Source organism: Vanacampus margaritifer, chromosome 12, assembly GCF_051991255.1.
Source record: "Vanacampus margaritifer isolate UIUO_Vmar chromosome 12, RoL_Vmar_1.0, whole genome shotgun sequence".
Classification (NCBI taxonomy): Eukaryota; Metazoa; Chordata; class Actinopteri; order Syngnathiformes; family Syngnathidae; genus Vanacampus; species Vanacampus margaritifer.
In genome coordinates, this window is record NC_135443.1 from 15,660,038 (window position 1) to 15,675,343 (window position 15,306).

At 42.0% G+C, this 15,306-nt stretch overlaps 2 protein-coding genes across 3 annotated transcripts; one reads left to right on the forward strand and one right to left on the reverse strand.

The window, feature by feature from the left end:
- The first annotated feature begins 1,935 nt into the window (after positions 1 to 1,935).
- Positions 1,936 to 9,363, forward strand: erlec1 (endoplasmic reticulum lectin 1). Of its 2 annotated transcripts, none has more exons than XM_077582719.1 (14): positions 1,936 to 2,256; positions 2,337 to 2,441; positions 3,480 to 3,560; positions 3,668 to 3,745; positions 3,831 to 3,894; positions 4,105 to 4,151; positions 4,231 to 4,454; positions 4,526 to 4,667; positions 7,447 to 7,608; positions 7,678 to 7,737; positions 7,802 to 7,926; positions 8,008 to 8,085; positions 8,150 to 8,225; positions 8,811 to 9,363. In XM_077582719.1, the coding sequence occupies exons 1-14, from the start codon at positions 2,119 to 2,121 to the stop codon at positions 8,880 to 8,882; spliced, it is 1,452 nt and encodes a 483-aa protein (XP_077438845.1). In that variant the 5' UTR covers positions 1,936 to 2,118; the 3' UTR covers positions 8,883 to 9,363. The 2 variants fall into 2 exon arrangements, with proteins under 2 accessions (XP_077438845.1, XP_077438846.1); XM_077582720.1 differs by having other exon boundaries at positions 7,450 to 7,608.
- An 840-nt stretch (positions 9,364 to 10,203) lies between these two features.
- gpr75 (G protein-coupled receptor 75) lies at positions 10,204 to 14,515 on the reverse strand. Its single transcript, XM_077581143.1, has 2 exons — positions 14,227 to 14,515; positions 10,204 to 14,067 (listed from the first exon to the last, which is right to left on the reverse strand). Exon 2 carries the CDS (start codon positions 13,987 to 13,989, stop codon positions 12,349 to 12,351), a length of 1,641 nt encoding a protein of 546 aa, XP_077437269.1. The 5' UTR covers positions 13,990 to 14,067; positions 14,227 to 14,515; the 3' UTR covers positions 10,204 to 12,348.
- Positions 14,516 to 15,306: the final 791 nt, after the last annotated feature.

The window sequence follows — 15,306 nt, forward strand, 5'->3', positions numbered from 1 at the left end:
ATTGACAGATCCGTCAAGAATGATCAATATGGTATTTAAATATTGTCATATTTGACAAGGAAAGCATTATAATACAAACCCCCACGTGTAGAGAGGCTGCACATGAATCAACACCAAACACGGTATGGAATCACAGATTAAGACACAGATGACCCGCTTGAAATCTGATATTATGTTGCGGGGTTTGTGCCTATTCATACAGAACTTTTTTTTTTTTAAAAGTGCATACCAACATTGTTTGATGACCTTGAGGTCAGGCTCTTTCACACCAAGTACCTTTCTAGACCATGCTTTGTGTACTATGGTACAACCATGCTGTTACACAAAGAGGTTTTCCCAAATTTGTGTGTTTGTTTCACAGCCACATCACAATCTGCGTGATTAGAACTGCAACGAACGCGGAGTGCGACTGTGATATCCTCACTGACTTTTCTCGGGCCGCATTAAGAGCGAGAATGCTTTAAATATTAAAACTCCTTAAAGTCAATATTTAATAAAAATCATACCTGTGTGCATAGAACAAACAATGAGCATGGTATGCGACTGCGACGTTCTCACGTGCTCTCCTGAATGCTAGAAATAAAATGAGTAGGCTAAAATGCACGCTAACTGGAGTTAGCAATAGTAGCTTGGGCCGTTAACGGACCATGATTCCAAAGTTTTAATTTTTGGCCACAACAACGACTCAAAATCACACAGGAAGTCGCCAACAATGTATTAATCGTCCTTCAACTGTAACATTGTGTTTTATATTTTATTATCGTGATTATGTCTTCTTACCTCTGCCACATTTGGAGCTTGAATGGCCACTATGGCATATGCATGACATCTATACCATTAGTACCAATTGTTGTCATAATTGTGCAGGTATAATACAAATATAATTCAATCTTCGTAACATAATATGCTTTTGGTGAAATTAACAGTAGCTGTATTGTAACCTGTTACAACAGCATAGCCTAAGATAATGAATCTTATCAAAACCACCAACACTATCTGTTTCAGTTATAAGCTTTCCAAAAATGTGTAGTTTACAGACTCAACTTGTACATCAATACTTAATTGTCAGAAGTGACCCTGATATATCCTTTTTAATGATACAATAGTTTCCATGGAAACAAGCTGATTCATCTGGTATCTCGCCCTCAATTCATCCATGAAAGTTGCATTTCAGACATTAATCAATAAGTAATATCGACACTGTGTACAGAGGTGAGTCAGAGCTATGAGAGAAACGTGGGGGTGTTAGAGGTAGAAAGATCTTATGGGACGTTTGTCTTGCTGGAATCCCTCCTCCTAATCCTTCTCTCTTTGTATCACAGTCAGTACTGTTATCATCACGTCCCACTCAAGGGTGGCTCATTCTTATATCAACAGCGCCACCTACAGGCAAAACGTAACATTTTGTTGTCGACACTCCCACTGACGACAATGTGTTCAAGTCACAGACATTATTTGCTGTTATAAAACGAAGATTAACCAATAATTGCGGGACCAACACAAATCAAGGCACAACATGTGAACACTAAATGGGTCTATCCTTAAGGGCAGATAAGGGAATTACATTTCATTTGGTATTTGTTTGTTTACAATGTGTTATTTGAGTAGTATGTATTATCATTATTATCATTACCATGATGGTGACGGTGAGTAGTAGTAGTAATAGTAGGCCCGAGCCTAGTAAGAGTACAGTAGTAGAGGTAGTGGCATATTTGTACACCATTGCAATAAACTCGCTAACAAAAAAAAACATAAAAGGCTTTGGCAGCATTTTTAAGACGTAAACAATAGTTACATTTATGCAAACCAGCATACACTGTTCAACCCCCCTTGATTGATTTACAGGGGAAAATAATAATAATAATTTAATGTCTTGGCCGGATGCTGCCGCTGGATGTCGCTGCTTTTATTTCAACCCGAAAAAAAACAGCCGGAAAAGGACGTGGCATGTTAACAGCTCACTTCCTGTATTTTGCTGGTGTGTTGACATCACACATAATCAAAAGTAGGTCCTAAACGGATATCAACCCGGATCTTTTCGGACCACTTTTGAATTGACAGGTTGGAGTTGTACATGAGGAGCGCCCAGTTGGCGCTCAGCAGCCGGACAGGGAGATCATGGCTGGGCTCGTGTTGATGATGGTTGGTGGGCTTCTGGAGATCTGCGTTAGCATTTTAGGACACGGGGACAGTCAGCCCTCCTTCACGGATGAAATTCCTTTTAAAATCGCCTGGCCCGGGGCTGAATTCACACTGGTATGGTTCACTTGGTGTCGCTTTTTAAGCGTTGTTGTTAACAAAATGCGTGCTTTAACCTGAGCTCTCTGTGTATTCAGCCCACTTCAGGCGCACTTTACAAGGAAGACAACTTTGTCATTATGACAACATTAGAGAAGGAGAAATACAAATGCCTCCTACCTTCGTTGACATCTGGAGAAGAGGTAATGGTTGCATTAATCACTTTGTTTCCTGTTTACACACCTTACACAGCTCACTCTAGTGGTACGCAAGAATTAGATTTTTTTATTTTATTTTAACAACGACAGTGCAGATAAGTTGAAGTGTAATTAAATTATATTTTCATTTAGCCTTTTACAACTCTTTATTTACAAACATTTTTAAAGGTGCAATTTTTATTTAGGCAGTGGATATTTTTGCCGCGACCTGCAACTTACCTGCTAGTGCTGTTTTGCCGTGAACGGCTCGTGTTGGTCAATTGCCAAACTAGTCATGCACTGAACCCTAACCATTAACCTCAGCCCAGGGTTATCAGGCAGTAGGACACACTTTGCGTCAAAAAATTGCAGTAGAAAAAAAAATGTACAGAGTGGGATTTGAACTTGTGACCCAGTACTTTCCGGGCAACTGCGCTAATCACTCTGCCGCAAAGTGGTTTTTCATTTGGCACAGAAATGTGAATTGTAGTTGTCACATTATTCACGGCTAAACAGCGCTGGGTGGCAAGTCAGGGCAAAATATCCACTTCATTTTATTTGACTTTTATTTTAATAAAATTGTTCAGTTTTTTTTGACATTTGTGCACAGGCCAAAGCCATAGTCTGATTAAAAAAAAAAAGTCACTCTGCCCCATTTTGTGCCATTTTGCTGTTAAATAAAGAACTATGTTGAGGTGAGGGAGGAGCCTCATTTACTCAGGCCCTGTTTTGTAAAGATATAGTGCTAGTGCATTACTGCCATCTTGTGGTCTCTAGGCATTTATATACCTTTTTGGGAAGGTGTCGATGACGTGTAGATTTTCACTATTGGGTCAGGGCTCAGTACTCTGTACTGTACAGCATAGCATAAGTCTTGCAGCACAGTGGTTGGTGCTTCCATCTTCCTCACGTTCCACAGGCCGCAGGTTTGAATCTCAGCTCAGGCCTCCTGTGTGAAGTGTTGACAGGTCAGAATGATTACTATGGTAAGCTCATGCAAACTCATTTGTCTTATTTCGGCTCATTTGACTTTCCTGACTTCAGGACAATGATAAGGAGTACAGCGGGCCAAATCCATCACAACTTCTGGAGCCTCTGTTCAAACGAAACAGCTGCTCATATAGAGTAAGCTTTATCATCCTCTCACTTTTGCTTGTGTCCGATTACACCAGCGGAGTATATGCAAGGTTGGTGGTGTGTAACCAAAAGCCTTTTTCTTCACTGGCTGGTAGATTGAATCCTACTGGACATATGAAGTATGTCATGGAAAACATGTAAGACAGTATCATGAAGAGAAGGAGACGGGTCAGGTTGGTGTTCACAGAAGAGCCTGAATTTAAAGCTAACACTGTTTTGAGAGTATACTGATAATACTGATGATGTGTGTATCAACAGAAAATACGTGTTCAGGAATACTTCTTGGGAAATTTAGCAGGGAAAAGAAAAAGTAAAGAAATGGGTATGTTTTATTTTCATTCTCTAAAAATCTTTAAAAATGAGATGGGAAAAAATCTAATCCAGAAATGTAAAAGGTGTATTAATCATAATATATGCTAATTTTACTCCCTGAAGGCAAATTAATTTCTCCCTGTGTTGTATATTTTGCAAATTCGTAAGCCTTGGTATGCATCATTTGTTTCATTGTGCTAATATAAAATTCTCATGTCAGCTAAAGTTGAAGAGACAGACACGACGGCTCAGTCAGCACCTGAAACCGTAAGTAAGATTCACAAATTGAACACTCCCTGCATTTGCCGCTATAAATGTGACTCCTATCGTACGTGTTGTCTTGTAGGTGCGGTCTAAGAACATAGAAGGTCAGCCGACTCCTTATTACTCACTGGAGATGGGAAACGGAACACCTTGCCTGCTGAAGCAAAACAAGCCCCGCTCCGCGTCCGTGCTGTACGTGTGTCACCCGGAGGCCAAACATGAGATCCTGTCCATCGCCGAGGTCACCTCCTGCGAATATGAAGTGGTGGTGCTGACCCCCCTGCTCTGCGCGCACCCGAAATACAGGTGGAAACTCTCAAAACTACTATTCGTCATCTCACACAACGGGTACAGCAGATTATTTATGTGATGTGCAGGTTCAAGTCGTCCCCGGTGAACGCCATCTTCTGCCAAGCCCTGGCTGGCTCGCCGCTGCGGCCTCAGCGACTCGCCCAGCTGGATAAGGAGCAAGAGGAGCAGCTCAAGCCTCCTTTCAGCACCACTGCAGAACACAGAGAGGTCAGCTGTTCACCAGTCTTGTATCAAAGGCCTGAAAGCAATGGTTGGGGACAAGTACTAGTGAAAATAAATGGTTGAGGTCAAAGCTACTGTGTAGAATGTTTCTCATCAACTGTCCTTAAGTATTAAAAGTAATTTGCTGATATTAAATGCATTGGAATTCGGGGCGTGGCCCAAAAAATCGATTCACATAATAATCACGATTCTTTTTTTACCATGATTCGGAATCGATATAAAATGTCCCCAAATTGATTTTATTCATTTATTTCATTCTGTATTGCCCTCTTTTGAGTGTGCCTTTACTGGGAGCGTTGTGCATGTTGTACACTACTTGGCCACTACGGGGCAATGTTGTTCCGCGCGTTTCAGAGCCTATATAGAGAGAGTTTGGCCAACTCTGTTTCAGCTGGGTAACAAGATGGCGCCACAGCGTGATTGGTCAACTGCTGGTCACATGACATATGGACGCCATCTTGTTACCCTGCTGAAACCGAGTTGGCCTAAAAGGTTACGATCAAGTCATGCCAATACAAGTCGTTTTGTTTTTGTTTTTTTGCAGCGTAAAGTTAGGGATAAACGATATTAGGCATTTTAACAATATACACCAATCCGACGTCGGCCAAATGTAACCAACGCCTACCCCCTGTAGCGTTGGCCCAGACGTCAGCACGTCGTGTAAAAAAAATGACGTAAATACACACCGCACCAACCTCGACTATTACGCACCTTCAGCGCATGCGTGAGAAGTAATTCCCCTCCATACCATCTTTTATGGCGGTTGTCATTATTCCTAATGGCAATCGGAAACCTCTTTGCGGGGCGGGATATAAAAACACAAACAATGCATACCGGTCACTTTTGCTAATGACAAACAGTTGCTATACTTCTCAAATATAAAAGTAAATCCTACTTGCTATATCCAGTCGCGTCCCCATGTCATGCCATAGTTGGGCTTTTATACTGTAACGCCGTGCAAAGACCGCCACCAGCAAACGTTGGTTGGGATGTCACCCTTGTATTGATCTTAACAAGCGCTACTGTTGGCCGTAGCCGCCGGCGGGAAATTAGAGTACAACTCACGAGGGGCTAGCAGAAAAAAGCCAAGAACACACGCAACCAACCCGCACGTAACTTCTCTCCCCTCTGCGAGACTTGTGTTGCGTTTACTAACAGTTGGATATAAGAGTGCTAAACAGAAATGGCAACACTGGAACACACTTCAGTGTTTCCCACACCATTTTAATGCTTGGGCGGGCCACTGAAGAGGAATAAATTATTATGTCCTCTTTGCGTGTTCCAAAAATGAAGATAGATTTAATGTAAGAAAAATACACCTTTGCAAAAATGATTTTTAATCAATCAGAGATCTCTGGACAGATAACAGCCTCTATCATCACTTAAACATCGTGGGATTCAGAGCGTCAAATGTAGCTCTTCCGCGTGCACAACAGTTTCTTATAGTTAAAAAGACCTCCTCTCTTTCATTTGTAGACAAAACATACTCTCTGGTACTTTTCCGTGAGCGATGGCGAAAACAGTGTCAGGTGTGGGTGTTCAAAACAGATTCTGTTCTCAAGGACCAAATGTGTTTTCGCACAAAGCGCTGAGAAGGAACTTTTTTAGACTAAATAGTATGTCCCAGCTTAAGGTCAGCCTATACGAAGTCAACACCATCTGCTCTGCACAGGACACAAAACATTTCGACAAGGTTAATATAAAGAATTGAAATGTTAATAATGTGTAACAATGGTTAATAAAATAAAATGAAGTATTAAAAATGTTACAATATCTATCACCACCCAAGTAAACTGGCCACCACCCAAGTAGATTTCAAGAAAATGTAATAAAAATAGCTAAAAACAAAAAATGTGTCACGACCAGCTATACCACATGTAACATCAGTTCGCCGTCACCCACATGTGGATCATAAGGTTAGAGGAAACGCAAGTAGCAGGACTGTAGAAAAAGGCGCTTTCCTTACAATTAAAAACTTTATTAAAACTCATTCACTGCCATTGACTATAGACGTCAAAAATTCATTTGAACTATTTCTATTAGTTTTAACATTTTTTTCCCACTTTTGTTAACAAGAGTATGAACACCTAGAATTTAGAACAGATATAAAATGTGTGATTAATCATGAGTTAACTAGTGAATGTATGCGATTAATGACGATTAAACATTTTAATCGACTGACACCCCTAATTTTAAGTTAAAAAAAAAATTAAATCACATCAAGCGATTAAAATGTTTAATTGTAATTAAATCGCATGACTTCAATAGTTAACTCACGATTAATCACACATTTTCTGTTATGTGTTATGTTATGTTTATGTGCAATAAAAAAAATCTTAGGTTTTCATACCCTTCATAACGAAAGTGGAACGTTTAAAAAATGTTTTTTATATCTATAGCCGCCAATGGCAGTGAATGAGTTCATTTAAAAATAAAAAAAATAAAAAAACATGACGCTGTAATGTCTCCATTTGTCATCCCGTCTTGCAAAGCAGACTGGAGTAAATCATGATTCTTTGCACATGAATAGGTTGAAGCAGAAATCATTTTCAATCATTCATGTTGAATTGAAAATCGTTCTGAATCAAATCGCAGACCCAAAAATCTGAATTGAATCGAATTGTGAGACAGTAAAAGAGTCCCACCCCTAATTGGAATTTTGCAGTAACGAGTAACGAAGATGATCAGGGGAAAGCTATCAGAATTAAAACTAAAGACCAAACAATGATGGAATGTCTTTGACGGCGTTGTGCTGTGGTTACAGCAGGATACGCCACCGACGACAGAGGAAGCCTTCACTTCCACACACAAACCCATCGCCGTGGGCGGGCAGGCGCAGGTGGCCGTGGGCACCACCCACATATCACGCCTGACGGACGAGCAGCTCGTCAAAGAGTTCCTCAGCGGCTCCTACTGTTTACACGGGGTGAGGCATCGTCGGCCGAGCTCGACGAGATTCATTCAGAGACGCCAAATGTTCCGATGTGTGTTTCAGGGGGTCGGATGGTGGAAATATGAATTCTGTTACGGGAAACACGTCCATCAGTACCACGAGGTGAGGATGTAACTGCACTTGACTGATCCAGTTGCACCGAGTTGATATCGCTTTGGTGTTTCAGGATAAGGAGCAACCGAAGAACATTGTGGTGGTCGGTAGCTGGAATGCCGAGGAGCACATCGAGTGGTCCAACAAGAACGTGGCTCGATCTTACCAGCTAAAAGACAGCGGAGTGCAGAAAGTCAAGTCTGTACTCAATGCACACTGATCCTCAATCAATAGCAAGCCCTGTTATCCATGTGGACCTTTTTTCATGCCTCTTTGCAGGCTGGTCTCCCATTTCTACGGCCACGGAGACTTGTGCGATCTGACGGGAAAGCCCCGCCAAGTTATTGTCAAATTGAAGTATGTCAACAGTTGTGTCAGTTGATTGAATATGAAACTGAAGTCTTCCTGCTTTTTCCATCAGATGTAAAGAGTCCGAGTCTCCACATGCGGTCACTGTCTATATGCTGGAACCTCAGACATGCCAATACGTCCTCGGAGTAAGTATACCGTACTCATCAAGCCGTTAATCGCCTTTGTACATTTTCTATGCTACTTAACTCATTCACTGCCATTGACGGTTATAGACGTCAAAAAATAATTTGTTAAACATTTTTTTCCTACTTTTGTTAACAAGAGTATGAAAACCAATATTTTTTTATTGTTCATTGAGAACAGATATAACATTTGTGATTAATCGTGAGTTAACTAGTGAAGTTATGCGATTAATTAAGAGTAAAAAGGTTAATCGCCTGACGCCCCTAATTTTTAATAATCATCTCATCAGGCGATTACATTTTTTTTATTGTAATTAATCGCATGACTTCACTAGTTAACTCACAATTAATCACAATTTTTATATCTGTTCTAAATGTACATTTTCATACTGTTGTTAACAAAAGTGGAAAAAAATGTTAAACTAATAGAAATAGTTCAAATGATTTTTTTACGTTTATAGCCGTCAATGGCAGTGAATGAGTTCATAAAAAACATTTCGCTTGATGTGTCCGTTTTACAGGAAGTTGTATTGTGGATTATGACATTACAGTTTCCTTAACCACATTAAATCTATTTTGTTGTCTCAGGTTGAATCTTCAGTCATATGCAGGATTCTCGACTCGGCAGATGAACACGGACTTCTGTCTATCTCCAGCTAAAAGGCCCAAAGATGAGAACAAGCAGAGAAGCCCAAGTGGGACAGCAGTGAAAAAAGGACAGATAGACAGACCAATGGTCATGACTCATGATGCAAAACTTAAGACCAAGAAAAGTTCAAACTGTGGTGATCTTGAGCTGGACTTGAGGTTGCTGAAGAGATGATCCAGATGTCCTCATCTATCAAACCACGTCACTGTCTCACCCAGCTGAGTTTGTAGCTTCAATTTTTTTAAAATAATCACTCACGAATGAGGATTTACTCTCCATATTTCATATTATTGCTGAAAAGATTTTATAATGTACAAAATCCTGATTTACAGTGTATGTGTGAGAGCGGGCGATCGCAAATGGTTGGTGGATGGATACTTTGTCTTAAATTTCGCAACAGTGAGAAAGTGTGCTTTATTCATGTTATTAAGGGTGAGTGTAACTTATGCATCAGTAAATGCAAGTTTGATTAAAAATTTCTTTAGAACTTTATGGCGCATTCTGAATTTTGTTCAAGGGGTATTTTAAAATGGGAGCTCACTAGGAACTTGATGGTCTTGGTCATCACAGGGACAAAACCAATACGCTTGTGTGAAGCACTTTGACATGCATTGTCATGTATGTAAAACGACCCCGAGTCCCATTTTAAAACCCTACTACTAGCAAGACAACGCAAGCAAATGCAGGAAGACTGCGCGTTTCTACAGGACTACAGGTACTTTCAGATCCATTCTTTTTTCTTTTTTTTTTCCACGAACCGCTTTAGAATAGTACATACGTGTGCCCTTCCACAAACGTTACAATCAATATCATTTACCAAGGTCCTCTCTACTATGAATTAGGCTAACAGTTAGCACGTTCTTTACTTTACCTTCGTACTTACGGATGAATTGTTTGTGGACAAATGCGTACCCTTTCTTTTTTTTCCGTCGGCAAAGGTGTGCGGGGTATCATGTTTCTAGCAGTAGAAAGGATGGACCGGAAGTCGATACACACAACGATCCCTTAGCTTCCGGGTTTTGTGAAAAAAGGTGGGGGAGTCATTGATTTTTTTTTTATGTTTTTTTTTTTTGGGGGGGGGGTACTTTTAGGGATTTGTTTTCGGTTCTTCAGATTTGTTTTCTGTTTTTCATATATAAATATATATGGATTTTTTTAAATCAGTTTTTCTGAATATTTTGTTCTATTGAATGTTTTTAACTTTTTTAATAAATATTCATAAAATAGATAGATTATTCCATAAACATATAAAAATGAAACAAAAGTCAGGAAAAAAATTTTTTCAAGTGAATGCAATGAAATTTTTTCAAACTACGAAAGCAAAGCCGCACAGCATTTGCCAGACATTTATTAGGTTAAAAAGTGTGCATGGGGTTCACAAATAAATCCTCGAAATCCTTGTAGCAGCACGTGCATGTGCAACACAGCAGGTAGATTTTTAGGAACATTACTAAGTACTCGAAGTCATAAACAGTGAAAAACCTTTCAATTCCAAGTTTTTACATTCATTTTCTATGCCACTTGTCAAATACATTGTCATTGTGATGAGTGGCCTGTTAATCAGGCTGACACAGACCAAACAATCACACATTTTTCAGCCAATTTAGAGTCTTCAATCAACTCAGTGGTTCTCTGTTCTGGGTTACTATAGTGCTTATATTAGAGATCTTTTTTTTTATATATATACTGCATATATATTGAAGTAGCAGAAGCAGTAGTGCTCAACATGGTTTCAGATTTGCAATGGTCACCTTGCCAACATTGATTGGCTGCCTCATCTCTCTCACCCATTCAGCCCAGAGTGTGAAGCAAAAAAAGTGAGCCCCCATAATGATAGTAAAAGCATTTTCACCCTTGGAGACGGCACTTCATTACCGAGCCATCCAATTACTGTGTGAATCTGTATTTGTGCTGCATGCAGTGGACACATCGCCAAAAGGAAAATTTAGACACATTTTTTGAGATAGGCAACTCAGAAATCGTCGCTGTCTCCAAAATCAAAATAATTTCTCAAGGGGGGATGCCATCTTGCTTGAGTTACCATCAAAAAAGCAACACAGCACCACCCATCATGTTCATGTTGCAAAAAAAAAATAATGATGTCATGTGATTAAAATCAGACAATTCGCCGTCACCAATTCATATTTTAGTTTGTGCCAACCAGACTAAAACTCTTCAAAACAAGTACAGTACTTCACTAAAGAAAATCACTCTGTATACATTATCTTCCACAAACATCTGCACACATACTTTCCTGGCTGACCAGTTCTTTCTGCACCGAAGCATTAGTGAAACACATGTGCTCAAATATATGGAACCTAACTATTTTCAGTAATTATTGTCTAAAAAAAATTAATAAATAAAAAAGTCTCGAGGTGAAAAAATGCCGCACAGCTCTAGCATGGTTTTAAGATACTTACAATATGTTTACATGTAGTCAATAACCCTTCCAAAACCTGAATATTGGCATGGAAATGTGCAAAAACCAGTGTATGCTCGAATAAGACCCCTGGGTTACCCCTTATCTAAAATGAGTATTTAGTTATATAGACGCGATCAGGGTACTTCCTTTAAACGTAAAAAATGCTCTGAAGTTTGTACACTTATAGACTAGTACACTGAGAGTGCCTATTTTCAGAGAGTCAAAGTGTGCTGTGATTCCATTCATTGAAAAACGCACGTTAGCAACACAGCCATGATGCAGCTGTTAAATTAGCTATAATAGCTAGTAAATAGCTTATAGCTTATACCAAATAGCTTAATGTTAAAGTACATACAACAACTTGGCTCAGTAGTAATTTACTCGCTAGTCCGCCCCACACAGCTAGTTAAGTTCAGCAAGCCATAACCCTCGCATCTTGCTAGTACCATTTCCATCTTCTACTGCCTGACGCACTGGCGCATCATGTAGCCAGTCGGAGCGCCTAGTACTAGCGTTTTTGGTGCGCTCTGAATTTACGAACGGCAAATTTGCAATGAGTTTCCAAATGGTCGGAGTGAACCAGTGAGTGTATTTCCAAACGCGGCACTTGTATGTACGGCGGCCATCTTACCTTTTCCACTCACTGAACAAGCCTAGACTTGATTGTAGTGATTTCTCTGTGGCGTTTTTACGTCGTCTTCTGTTGATATGGCAAAAATGCCATAGTGTGTAGCTATGAACACATATGTGTGAATATAAGGCGCGTAAACCGTCGGAAATACATAAAGAGAGGTAAACAAACGTGGTGACTCAGCACGGAACATTTTTAGAGCGAGGAGGAAACCGAGTACTTAATCAGTGTGGCGAGTGACATCAATATAATGTCTTTTATTGACCGTAGAAACTTAAAAGCGGAAATGGCGTCTATTTGCGTAATGACGGCCGTGCGTTAGATCAGGATAACTCTGATGTAAATCCCACATGTTTCAGAAACCGTAATTTTGACTAACCCGAATATTGGCTGCATGTAAACGTAGCACTGATTCTAAATATGTTTAGACAGAGGGGACGGGGATCTGTTGGACAGAGGTGCTCTCAAAGTCCTGTAGGGTGTCCTGGTGAGTGTGGTAGTGCATGGCCACGTAGGACTTGGCGAAGGCGAACGTCTGCGAGCTGGCGGGTTGGAGGCTGGTGGGCGAGCTGGGCCCGGCAGAAGGACTGCTGTTGTAAATACTGTAGTAGGGCTCGATGCGCGTGTTGATGGGCGTGGACGTGCTGGCGGGGCGGGGCCTCCGCACGCCCCTTGGACTGGCGGCGGCGCACTCTCTGGACTGACTGGGCCCGCACGCCTGGTCCACCAGCCTCCTCTGCGCCTTGGGCGAGAGCACGTACGCCGAGTTGGTCTCGTGGTGCGAGGATTTATTCCGGTTGACTTCCAGGCTGCCCTTGCCCATGGCGTGCAAGCGGGTCTTGTGCTTGCAGCACAGCAGTCCCAGCGCGACCCAGTGCACGCAGCAGAGCACGCGGCGACGGAGGCCGGCACTGTTACGCGAGTACACGAAGGGATTGATGCCCGACTTGAGGAAGATGAGGACGAAACCGCACAGTTCAAACTGGTAATGTGCGAAGTTGCTCTCTGGCGACAGGACGTCCTGCGCCAAGGAGATCCCCATCGGCAGGCAGCACAGCAGCACTGAGAACACGATGACCACACAGGTGACGACAGCTTTGGAATCCTTGGCGGTGGCCAAGTTGACTGTGGAGACCAGCTGGCAACAGGTGGCTCCCTGGGCTGCCCCCGGGACCACCGGTTGTTTGGTCCTGTTGGCGTAAGAGTGCGTCTGAACGTTTTGTAACTTGTTATACATCTGATTACGGTACAAGGGGTTCTGACCACTAAACTGCGCCCCCTCAAAGCCTGTGGCTGCTAGAGGTGGTGAGGGCGGGGTGCACGTGGCCGCCACGGTGATAACGGGACACTTCCTGACTTGCGCGTTCTTCCTCAAGGTCTGAGCGATCATCAGATAGGATACGGATACTACAGCCACGCAAAAAGCAAAGTCAGCAAGGTATGCGTACAGCACCAACCTGGCCCTCCCCCCTCCTAGACCAAAGTGGGGTAAGCAGGGTCCATCCCTGCGCGGGTACGCCCGCATGGTGAGCAGGGCCGCCATGGTGAAACTGGACGTCCATAGCAGGGCGGTGAGGGCCAGGGTGCAGGGGAACGAGGCGGTGCGGTTGGGCTGCTGCCCCAGGACCATGCGTAGCCGGTGCAGGGCGATGACCGCCACCGTCTCCAGCGACATGATGATGAAGCCCGAGCTGGTCAGGTGGAAAGCGAAGCAGAAGCTTTTGGACACGCCGTCCACGCCGCCCGCATCCAGGTAGAGCACCAAGGCAAACATCGGAGCCGTCACACAGCAAATAAACAAATCACAGAAGGACAGGTTGAGGATCATGAAGTCGAAGTTGGTGCGGAACTTGCGGAAGGCCGGGTCGAAGAAGGACAGGAACACCACCAGGTTCCCGTAGGAGCCCAGGCAGAAGATGAAGACGAGGAGGAGGGAGCAAAAGGTCAAGGTGGCAGTGTGGACGACCGCCCAAACTGGGGGGCTGTGTGACGCCTGGCTGCCATTTAAGTGCACTTGCTTGGGCACATCCGCCAGCTCTGATGGCGTCTCCGTGCTGTTCATCATATTATTAGCCGCCCACCGTTAAAGTGGCAAACATTATTCCTCTGAAAAGGAGGACGCAGGTGCCACCATTGCTGCCTCCTAAAAGAGACAAACGAATTAGCAATGTTTGCTCACAAAAAATCTGATTTCATGCTGATTAGCGCAGCTATGAAAAACGATGCGCGTGCACAAACACGTGACGTAAAATTTTCGTGCACGTATCATTTTCTTGATAGCTCAAATATATAAAAATCTTACCGTCTTTAGTCATTCCTTCGCAGATCATTATTTAACAAAGCCCATCTTCGCTTTTAGAAAGCAGCTGCGGTCCGTGAACGCACCGCAGCTTCCAAGGGAAAAAGATCCATTTAAACGCCATTTAGAAACACAGACAATAAATGCATCTCGTCGTCTTCGTTGCAATCGGAGGCGTGCGTGCACCGAGCAAATTCAACCATTTCTTAGTTGCGGGGAGGTTTCTCGTGTTCTTAACGATGTATCCATTCTTTTTACACAGGAGCCACCCGACGTGCGCTGGTTAAAACACACGCACACACACACACACACACAAAAAAAACATGAAGTCACAGCGACGCATGCGAACGAGAGCAGCAAGCACTGCATTCAACTAGTCGTGTTTTGGAAAATATTTTCATGCTTAATTTTTATAGCATTAATTTAGAAATAAGGTTATTATTTTGGTTGTCGTTTGCAGCGCAGTGGTGTAAAACATATTGCCTGCGGGCCAGAACTGACCCATCGCGAGGTCCAATCCGTTAGGTGAGGACAGAACACAAACCACAGTTTTACACTAAAATTAACTGTTGCTGCTAATTTAGGCTGCTGGAGAGCGCACTTGCAAACCACATAAATGACATTCTGAAATTCGGTTGTTACTCAGGATTTGATGCAATTAAACGTAAATAAATAAATTTCATTTATACTAATTTCAGATTACTCCGCAATACAATAATAAATGGGAATATTTGCACACATAAAATCTCAAACAACAAAAAAATTTGATCTGTCATTATTGATATTTTATTAGGTCAGGGACATATGCTAATGCAAACTTGAGATCAAATTTGGATGAACTTGACCCCTGAAATTAAATGGGCTTGACACATGTGATCTAGCGTAACCTTGAATATTGATTGTACTTTACCTTTTAACCCATTCTGTGCTCTGATAAAGGTCTTTAGTGACCAAATATAATTGACCGTAATCTATATTGTACATGATTGAACTAATTCATACTCAACTTGACTTCAATTAGGCTTCGTTTAACAAAATGTAGTTCTGGAATCATGCATAAATCATTTGCTTTCACATTAGTGA